The 9884-nt window shown below is 65.8% G+C and overlaps 1 protein-coding gene across 3 annotated transcripts in view; it reads left to right on the forward strand.

Moving 5' to 3' along the window:
• Positions 1-12: 12 nt before the first annotated feature.
• ABCA2 (ATP binding cassette subfamily A member 2) overlaps positions 13-9884 on the forward strand; it is a 23444-nt gene continuing 13572 nt past the window's right edge. For 2 of the 3 annotated variants that reach the window (XR_004681171.1, XM_035015402.1), the window contains exons 1-16: positions 13-111; positions 3756-3849; positions 4144-4146; positions 4836-4947; positions 5032-5195; positions 5483-5610; positions 5801-5914; positions 6240-6458; positions 6771-7138; positions 7397-7556; positions 8322-8450; positions 8525-8692; positions 8762-8858; positions 9285-9458; positions 9535-9637; positions 9713-9827. Coding sequence is in view for 2 of the 3 variants with exons in the window: in XM_035015402.1 (XP_034871293.1) it covers positions 46-111; positions 3756-3849; positions 4144-4146; positions 4836-4947; positions 5032-5195; positions 5483-5610; positions 5801-5914; positions 6240-6458; positions 6771-7138; positions 7397-7556; positions 8322-8450; positions 8525-8692; positions 8762-8858; positions 9285-9458; positions 9535-9637; positions 9713-9827 (2214 nt within the window). In the remaining variant the exon portion in view is untranslated. The remainder of the gene's footprint in view (positions 112-3755; positions 3850-4143; positions 4147-4835; positions 4948-5031; positions 5196-5482; positions 5611-5800; positions 5915-6239; positions 6459-6770; positions 7139-7396; positions 7557-8321; positions 8451-8524; positions 8693-8761; positions 8859-9284; positions 9459-9534; positions 9638-9712; positions 9828-9884) is intronic. The other variant, XM_035015403.1, reaches the window with a different exon arrangement.

Here is a 9884-nt window from a genome sequence, read left to right on the forward strand (position 1 = left end):
GAGGAGCGGGCCGCGGCGCGACGGCGGCGGGAGCGCGGCCCGGCCATGGGCTTCCTGCACCAGCTGCAGCTGCTGCTCTGGAAGAACGTGACGCTGAAGCGCCGGAGCCCGGTGAGCGACCCCGCGCGCCTCCGGGCCTGCCCCGAGCCGGAGGTCGCGCGCACGGGGGTCCAGCGGCGCGCCTTCCGCGCGCACGTGCGGCCGGGCCGGGCGCGCGTAGACCCCGGGCGGGCCCCGGGGGCGGCGGGCCCGGCCACCACTCCGCGGGACCCCGCCCGCCCTTGCGGGCTCCGGTGTCCGGGGAGGGGGCTCGGCCGTGCCCAGCCCGCGGCCCGCGCCCGCTGACATTCGCGGTGCTCGGCTGAGTCACGGGATGGGCGCCCTGCGCGCGCTCTTCGGGGCTAGCGGCTCGAGTAGGGGGGCGAGCGGCCCCAGGACCCTGGGGTCGCGGGAGGCCCTCGTTCCCGGGACAGAGGGCTGGCATGGGGGACTCTAATCCAGCCCAGAAGGTCCTTGGTTTCTGGGCCCAGCCCCCCTGGAGCCCCTGCAGGGACCCTGCCCCTTCCCTCTGTCCTTGGACAGACACCTCTCCTCATCCTCCTCCCCCCTCCTCCTCCCCCTCCTTCTCCTCCCCCTCCCCCTCCTCCTCACCCTTCCCACAAGTCCCCCAGCCCTTGCTCCTGCTTTCTCACCAATGGGATGTCCTTGCTGTGCCAGCATCTGCCAGTCTGCATCCCTGAACCCTTTTGTCCTTTGGGGCAGTCCTCCCTGAGGCTGATCCACCCTCTAATCTCCCCTGGGAGCCGGGTCCTGCTGTTCCAAGCTGTGACCACCAAGCACCCCAGCCCTGTGCCTGGGGCAGCCCGGGGCCTGAGGGTGCAGGACACAGCAGCTGTCAGGGACAGAAGCCCTGGTGGGGAGCCAGCCTGAGGCTGTATGGATGTCATCATGCTGGCCCTCACCGCTCCTGCCCTGGGAAAGGCAGGGGCATCTCCTGTTGTCCTGCCCAGCCGATAGCACAGGGAAGCCTGGGCAGCTCGGGTTTCTGAATGGGCCCTGGGGATTTTCCACAATCAGGCCCAGAGCAGGCTGGGGTCCGGAGTGGGGGGCCTGAGGAGGAAGCATCCTCTTGCCCACCTGGGGCCTGAGAGGCTCCTCTCCCACCTGACTCTGAGTCCCCTTGGGCTGATGAGCTCCTGCCAGCGTCCCTCGTTGGGAAGAGAAACCCGGGACTGCAGACAGGGCAGGGTGGCCGTCATCACCATGGCCTGGCAGGACTCCTCTGGGCACCTGAGCCTGGCGGGGAACACGTGCCTGGGGCTGGCTGGCTCTGGGTGCCATGGATCAGGCCTGGTGCAGCTTCCCCTGCTTCAGATTCGGGTTACTGGGGACACCAGGGCAGGGCTTGGCGGGGGGGAGGGGTTTGGGATGTTTGCATGTATTAGTATCAGCCCCAGGGTTCTTGGCAGTAAGGGCCCCCCAGGGGCTGGGAACAGAGGCTAGAATGATGGCCCCTGAATCCACTGGGGATCTCAAGGCTCAGGGAAGGGAGCAGTGGCTTGTGGGGCACCGGGCAGGCAGGTGGGAGATGTCTATTGCCCTACACCCAGGAGTGGCCCCCCCCGCTAGGTTGGGCCTTCCCTAGAATCTTATCTTCTTGTGCCCCTGCCCAGCAGCACTACCAGGGGCTGGTCAGGCCACATGGAGGTCCTTGGCTTGAGGCCATAGCAAATCAGAAATTCTTCCTCCAGGGTGGCTAAGGCCTTTGCTGGGCTTGTGCTATGGGGCAGGGGCTGGGGCTGGCCAGAGGCCTGGCACGCTCATGCTGGCCCCCCACTTTCCGGGGAGGGTCTTGGGCTTCAGAGTTAGACCTGTGGGCTCGGCCAACAGAGGTTTTGCTCTGCGTGCTATGCACTTCTCTGGGGGGTGGGGGTGCACCCCTGGAAAGCTTGGTTTGGAGGGTAGGAACCAAGGACCTCTGTGCCTGGGTTTCTCCATCTGTGAGTGTCGCCTGTCCCCTCTTAGCTGGGGCTGCTGGGGCCTCCTCACTGGGTAAAGAGGCCGTTCCATCTTCAGTTCTCCTCTGTTCTCCCCTTGACACAGCAGGAGGGGGCTCAGGCCCAGAGTGGGCACCCGGGCGCCGGGAACAGCGTGGGGGCACTGGGCTAATCTCAGGGCACTGGGGTTTGACCACCTTGCGGGCCCCTGGTGGGGTGCAAGGGGCAAGGAACCTGTGCTCCCTGCCCGTAACCAGATGCCCCTCTGCCCGCCTGCCCGCCCAGCAGGCCTCCCTCTTCCCAGCAGCTCCTGCGGCGGCCGTTGCTATAGCAATGAGGAGGTAGCCGAGGCCTGTTGCTGCAGTTACACGGTGGAGGTGCCCAGTGGCAGGGCGGGTGTGGGTGGGGCTGGTACCTTGGCCGTGACCCTGGCCGCCTGCCTCGCGCGCAGCCACCCTGGCTCTGTGTATGTGTGTGTGGCATGGGTGCCATCCCCAGCCCTGTGGGTGCCCATGGTGCCTCCTCGGCTAGCCCTGGGTCGGATCCTGGCTCGGGGCGGGGCTGGAGGCTGGCACGGACTGGGGCGGGCGTGGGGTGCGGACACACAGTGGGGTGTTTCAGACCACAGAGCACTATTGTCAAAGCACATAAACAACAGCCGCTGTGCCACGCTGGGGGGCTGGGAGTCCGGGCCCTGGGCCAGACGGAATGCCATGGGGGGGCGGGGGGCGGCTCTGGAGTCTGTCTGGGCCCAGGTAGGGGTGAGGATGAAGGAAACCTGGTCCTCTGAGAAGAGCTGGTGGGGGTGAGGGTCAGGGTGTGTCTTTGGGCTGAGCAGGGGGGGGGCTCCCCCACAGAGCAGCTGGCCCAAGGTCCTCTTTCCACCTTCCCTCCCTGAGCTAGGAGAGGTGACGGTGTCACAGACGATGAGAAGTCCTTCCGTTTTCCAGGTGAAACAGAGGGAAGGCTGGGGCCCTGGGGCCTCTGGCATTCCTTCCCCATTCCGAGCAAGTTCCGCCAGGGCTCACCTTGGTGCCCAGCCGGGGGTGGCAGGAGCAGTCCTGGGAATAGAGAAGAGTTCTGGGGAGCGCAGGCAGGACTGCTGAGCCCACCTGAGCCACGTGGAGTGAGGGAGAGGGGCCAGGGCAGAAGGAGGCACTCGGGGCTTTCAGACCTCTGAGCAGCTTTCCTGGAGGCTCAGGGCCCTAGGCTAGAGCCATGCCTCGCCTTGTCCAGGCCTTGTCTTCCTAGGCTCTCTTGTGGGGTGTAATGGCGCTGTGACAGTGAGGGGGGCTGACCCTGGGGGAGTGTGGGAGCCGTAGCTGGGGCCCAGGACCACCTCCAAGATCCTAGCCAGGAGAAGGTGGGGAAGGAGTAAGCTGAGCTGGGCAGATTCATGGGTCATAGTAGACCACAGGCTGACTGGCAAATCACTGCGGCACACAGAACCTGGGCTGGGGGTGTGGGAGAGCGGATTTGCTGGGACCAGGCAACACTCGCGCTCTCGCCCCCATAGAAAAGGCCCTTGAAGAAAGGGGAGGCCAGCTCTGTTGGCCCTGAGGGCCTGGGCTGACCTTTTGTGGTCCCTGTGGGAGGTATGTGGGGTCCAGGCTGGGCGCGGCTGGCCCTGCCTGCCAGGAAGACATCTATCTGTCTGGGGAGAGGAGGGTGTGGCTCTGTCCTGTCCAGCCCTGGGCAGGTGGTGTGGGAGGCCAGGCTGCCCAGGGCAGGTGGCCTTACTCAGCCCGCCCTTTCCAGTGGGTCTTGGCCTTTGAGATCTTCATTCCTCTTGTCCTCTTCTTCATTCTGCTGGGGCTTCGGCAGAAAAAACCGACCATCTCTGTAAAGGAAGGTGAGTGTCCTTGATTGGGGGGAGTGGGGGGGGCAGGGCACAGCTGGGTGGGCAGTCCTCACTGCATCATGCATCTGTGCCTGTCCTGGGTGCACGTGACCATACACGTGTCCCAGCTCCCACGCTGTCCTGGTGCGGTCCGTGTGCCTGCCCCCCCGCGTGGTCCCTGGCCGTGCCTCCTGGCCGGGCCTGAGGACAGGGCTGGCCATGGCGGCCATTCCTCACTGTTCTCCTCTGTTCTGTTTTGCCCCTCCCCCGCATGGTCTCTGGTCCTCCTCCTGGGCCTGCATGCAGTCTGTAAGTGAGCAGCCCTCCTGGTGCAGCCTAAGCGCGCCCCGCCCCCGCTTGCATTAACAGCCTTTCCTGGCCTGGCTGTGTCCTGCAGAACCCCCTTGCCCACGGTCAGGGACGGCTGGCGCGCTGGGGGATGGGGGGCAGTGGGTACCCAAGGGGGCCTGGGCCACGGTGGCTCCCAGGTCAAGCTTCTGGGGGGGCGTCCGTCTCTCTGTGGGGTTGCCTGGCCCTGCCTTGCAGGGCTGGGGCCGGGTCACCTGGCTGCTCTCCCCTCAGACCCCCATGGGCTCCTGCATTCTCTCTGCTAACCAACTGGCCAGAGAGGTCAGAGGTCACTGCCCAGTGGGGGCCCCACATGCTCCCCTGGGCTCTGTGGGCAGTGCCACACCTGAATTCTTAGGGTAGGGATCAGGCATTTTGGCCTTGGCTGGCCAAGGGAAGAGGGACACTCTGGGAGTTGTGGGGAAGGGATGACCAGACACCCTTTGACCTCTGACCTGCTGGGGTCATCTGCACTAGAACTCTTGGCCCTCTGCCCCGTCTGCTGCCCGAAGCTGCTTTTCCTCCCTGACTTTCTCTAAATTTCTTTGTTTGGCCTTCATCTTCCTCCCCTTTCTTGACTCCTTCCCCTGTCCTCTCCTGTCTCTGCCCTCGGGCCCTCTCACCTGTCCTGACCGCCCCCACCCCTGCAGCTTTCTACACGGCCGCACCTCTCACCTCTGCTGGCATCCTACCTGTCATGCAGTCTCTGTGCCCAGATGGCCAGCGAGACGAGTTTGGCTTCCTGCAGTACGCCAACTCCACGTGAGTGCCCCCCCACCCCCTCCCGCTCCCCCCCCGCCCCCCGCCCCCGCAGAGGCCAGTGGGTGACCTCTGATGGTGGTTCAGGGTCACTCAGCTGCTGGAGCGCCTCAACCGTGTGGTGGAGGAGAGCAACCTGTTCGACCCTGCGCGGCCCAGCTTGGGCTCGGAGCTCGAGGCCCTGCGCCAGCATCTGGAGGCCCTCCGCTCCAGCCCGGACACCTGGGAGAGCCACTTGGACAGACCTATAGGTACGCCCTGGGCAGGTTGGGCTGTGCCCATGCTGGGGGGCTCGAGGCCCAAGCTCTGATGTCAGCTGCATTCAAACCCCAGCTTGGTCACTTCTCGCCGCGGGCCCGTGGTGGGGCCTCCGTCTGAGCCGTCGCTTTGGGTTCCCGGGCAGACGTGCTCAGGCGGACCCAGCCGAGCTGCCCTCCATATGGCTGGGTCTGGCGCGGGCACCTCGGCTCTGCGTCTGTTCTGGGTGCCTTGACCCTGGGCCCAGCTGGCTCTCAGCGCCGTCCTTCTGCCTGTCCAGTGTCCTCCTTCTCTCTGGGCTCGGTGGCCAGGGACCCACAGGAGCTCTGGCGTTTCTTGGTGCAGAATCTGTCGCTACCTAATAGCACAGCTCAGGCCCTCCTGGCTGCCCAGGTGGACCTGCCTGAGGTGAGTGGGACAAGCGTCCGCAGCGAGCATGTGTCTCCTCTTGGGGTGGCTCCCAGCCCTGGGCTGTCCTCTCTGCCCTCCCCTGCTTGTAGGAATGGAGAGCAAGGAGGAGGGATGCGGGGCTCTGAGGCAGCCCTGGGGCCGGGTTCTGGGACCCCCTGGCCTGAGCCACGCCCCCTTTATACCCCAGGTCTATCACCTGCTTTTTGGCCCTTCGCCTGCCCTAGATGTGGGGTCAGGACTCCCCAGGAGTCAGGACCAGCCCTGGAGCCGCCTGGGTAGCAATCCCCTATTCCGGATGGAGGTGAGGGGACCTGTTAGTGGGATGGGAACATGCCGCCTGCCTCCGGGTGGGTGTTTCTGCCTGAAAGGGTGAAGAAAGGAGCCCCCTTGATAATCCTGAGCTTCTCCTGAGGGTGAGGGAGGTCCCTGGGAGTCCGTGGCTAGCATGGGGAGGGGGAGGGCAGGATAGTGATGTGCGTCCACCCCTCACCCCCATTACAGTGCCTGGGCTATCAGACTTGGTGCAGGGGGTGGGGCAGGGGAGACCTGAGGCCTTCTTGGGCTGGGGCCTTGGTTCCCTCTTGGTTGGGGTCCCTCCCCAGCTGTTCCCTGCACCCCGCCCCCAGGAGCTGCTGTTGGCCCCGGCCCTGCTGGAACAACTCACCTGTACACGGGGCTCTGGGAAGCTAGGCCGGATCCTCACTGTGTCCCAGGGTCAGCAGACAGCACTGCAGGGCTACCGGGATGCTGTCTGCAGTGGGCAGGCTGCAGCCCGTGCCCAGCGATTTTCTGGGCTGGCTGCTGAGCTCCACAACCAGCTGGATGTGGCCAAGATTGCCCAGCAGGTGAGAGCCTGCCTGCCTGCTGGCCCCATGGACCCACCGCCTGGGCTGGAGGAGGTGCTGGGGCTCCTTGGGCCCAAGGCTGCGAGTGGGGTGTGCCTGTGGTTGGGCGTCCCATGCACCCCCAGTGAGCCATGCCCCATGTCCTCCCCCAGTCTGTTTCCCAGCCCCTAGCCAAACTCTCCCTCAATCTCTCTCATCCCTGCCTGTGTCCTCTGTCCACCCCTGACCTCAGTCACGCACCTTCACATCAGTTTCCAGCCCTTGCTCCCTCTCCTGGGCCTGCATCTCCCCACATGCCCCATTTCCCCTCAGCTGGGCCTGGACGCCCCCAACGCCTCGGCTCCCCAGCAGCAGCCGCCACCCCCACAGCGGCTGCAGGCGCTGCTGGAGGACCTGCTGGACGCCCAAAAAGTTCTGCAGGATGTGGACGTCCTCTCGGCCCTGGCCCTGCTGCTGCCCCAGGGCGCCTGCGCCCGCCGTGCACCGGGCCCCCCAGCCAGCGGCCCTGGAAGGACGGCCAACGGCACCGGAGCTGCGGGGGGCACGAGCTCCAACTCCACCATGGAGGAGAGCGCCCCGTCCGCGGCGGCTCCGGCCTCCTCGGACGCGCTGCAGGGTCAGTGCTCCGCCTTCGTGCAGCTCTGGGCTGGCCTGCAGCCCATCCTGTGTGGCAACAACCGGTAGGTGGGCGGCAGGGAAAGGGCACAGGAAGACAGATGGGGCGGGGCCTGAGCCCTAGCCGGGCTTTGACCCCCCCTACACACACCGGGCACCCACTCTGAATCCCGGCCCCATGCCCCGCCCCTCCCGATGCACCACTCCCACCCTGAACTTCTGCCCCGCCGGCTCTTGAAGGCCCGCCTCCAACCCCGGACACCCCGCCCAGATCCCCATGGCAGACCCCCAGCTGCGCCCCTAACGTCCGCCCCCCGCGCTAGCACCATCGAGCCGGAGGCGCTGCGGCAGGGCAACATGAGCTCCCTGGGCTTTACGAGCAAGGAGCAGCGGAACTTGGGCCTTCTCGTGCACCTTATGACCAGCAATCCCAAGATCCTGTACGCGCCAGCGGGCACTGAGGCAGACCGCGTCATCCTCAAGGTGCGCCACTCTAGCGCGTTGGGGGCTTGAGCTGCATGTGCCTTCTGCCTCCTTCTGGGGCAGAAGCTGAAGGAGCAGGCCAGAGGGGCTCTGCAGGCCTGGGAGACTGGGGTCAGTAAAATTGTCATGGGAGGGGGCTGCGGCCCTGGCACTTGAGCTCTGAGTTGGCTTGTGGGGGAGGAGGGGAGGACCGTCGGAGGGCGTTCCAAGTGCAGGGGCACTTGGGGGCTGCTGTGGGGATGTCCTGGACCGGCTGGGTCCTGCCCAGGTGCAGGGTCCTGGCCTGGCTGGGAATGGCCAGGGCCGGCAGTGCTGGTTTGGATAGAGGAGGGGCCACATGGGGCCAGCTGAGGGCAAGATGTCTGTGGCCATTCCAGGGGAGAAGTCCTGTCTGGGAGAAGTAGAAATTAGGGCTAGAAGTGGCCCAGGAAGGGGAGAGCCTGTGGAGGGGTCTCTAGGATGAGTGTGGGGGAGAGGAGGGCCAGGTGTCAGGGCTGTTCAAGGAACATGTGGAGGAGGGTCCAACAGAGGTGAATGGGGGAAGCGGGAAGCCAGGCGGCCCCGGGGGCCAGGGCAGAGCCAGTTCTGTGGGTCCTTGCAGGAAGGTGGGGAGGCAAAGTTTTCCGGCATGCCGGTGGGAGTCTGGCCAGAGCAAGATTGGCTGTAGGCGAGGACTGGCCTGGGGGGAGACAAAGGAGTGGAGAACTCCCTTGCTGGCCAGGGTTTTCCCATGAGCCCCGTGACTCATGCCCTCACCCTCTGCAGGCCAACGAGACCTTTGCCTTTGTAGGCAATGTGACCCACTACGCCCAAGTGTGGCTCAACATCTCTGCCGAGATCCGCAGCTTCCTGGAGCAGGGCCGGCTGCAGCAGCATCTGCGCTGGCTGCAGCAGGTGCTGGGGGTGCCGGGCTGGGGTGCGGGAGGGGCCCCACCTGGGCCGCCCTCTGAGCCAGGCCTCCCCCGCAGTATGTGGCAGAGCTGCGGCTGCGCCCCGAAGCGCTGAACCTGTCCCTGGAGGAGCTACCGCCTGCCCTGCGCCAGGACAACTTCTCACTGCCCAACGGCTCGGCCCTCCTGCAGCAGCTGGATACCATTGACAACGCGGCCTGCGGCTGGATCCAGTTCATGTCCAAGGTGGGGTGGACGGGCCCCGCGGGCTCCGCTGGTGCCCAGGGCCGGCTCCAACGATGCGCCTCCCCCCAGGTGAGTGTGGACATCTTCAAGGGTTTTCCCGATGAAGAGAGCATCGTCAACTATACCCTCAACCAGGCCTACCAGGACAATGTCACCGTGTTCGCCAGTGAGCTGGTCCCCCAACCCCTGCTCTTCTGCCCCCACCCCCCCAGCCCCAGCCTCCAGTCTCCCCCCATCACAACTCTCCCCTACCGCTTTCCCTGCCCGTTGTGCCCTTTTCCCTTCTTCAACGTCACCCCGCCTTAGTCCCACCTCCTCCCTGGCCCCGCCCCTCACTCCCCAGCGCTGCCCCAGCCCCTGGTCCTGGCCCCTCCTTCACGCCCCGCCCCCTCCCAGCTCTCCAACCCCGGCCCCACCTCCTCCCTGGCCCCACCCCCATGCCCCTAAGGCCCCGCCCAGCGCTGCTCTAGCCGGGACCCGCCCCCTTTTTGTCCCTGCCCCTCCCTCCCTTCAGGCCCCTACCCCCCCCACCCCACCCCATCCCCGCAGCCAGCCCCAGCTCTGCCCCTCCACCTGCTCCTCATGTCCCCAGGCGTGATCTTCCAGACCCGCAAGGACGGTTCCCTGCCGCCCCACGTGCACTACAAGATCCGCCAAAACTCCAGCTTCACTGAGAAAACCAATGAGATCCGCCGGGCCTACTGGCGGCCGGGGCCCAACACGGGCGGCCGCTTCTACTTCCTGTATGGCTTCGTCTGGATCCAGGGTGAGGGCCGTTCCTGGGGCTGCGGGGGTAGGGCCTGGCCGCCCCCAGTCCATGGCTGACCGCCCCCTGCCCGCAGACATGATGGAGCGCGCCATCATCAACACCTTCGTGGGGCACGACGTGGTGGAGCCCGGCAACTACGTACAGATGTTTCCCTACCCCTGCTACACGCGAGATGAGTGAGTGTGTGTGGGGGAAACTGGGGGCTGGGGTTAGGCTGAGCCCCTCCGCTCACGCCCCTGCCTTGACCCCAGCTTCCTGTTTGTGATCGAGCACATGATGCCACTCTGCATGGTGATTTCCTGGGTCTACTCGGTGGCCATGACCATCCAGCACATTGTAGCAGAGAAGGAGCACCGGCTGAAGGAGGTGGGGGCCTGGGGATGGAGGTGGGGGAGATGGGGTATGGGGCAGAGGTGGAGGGGG

The sequence above is a fragment of the Mirounga leonina genome, unplaced genomic scaffold (genome assembly GCF_011800145.1).
Source record: "Mirounga leonina isolate KUSES-001 unplaced genomic scaffold, KU_Mleo_1.0 Mir_170, whole genome shotgun sequence".
Taxonomy (NCBI): domain Eukaryota; kingdom Metazoa; phylum Chordata; class Mammalia; order Carnivora; family Phocidae; genus Mirounga; species Mirounga leonina.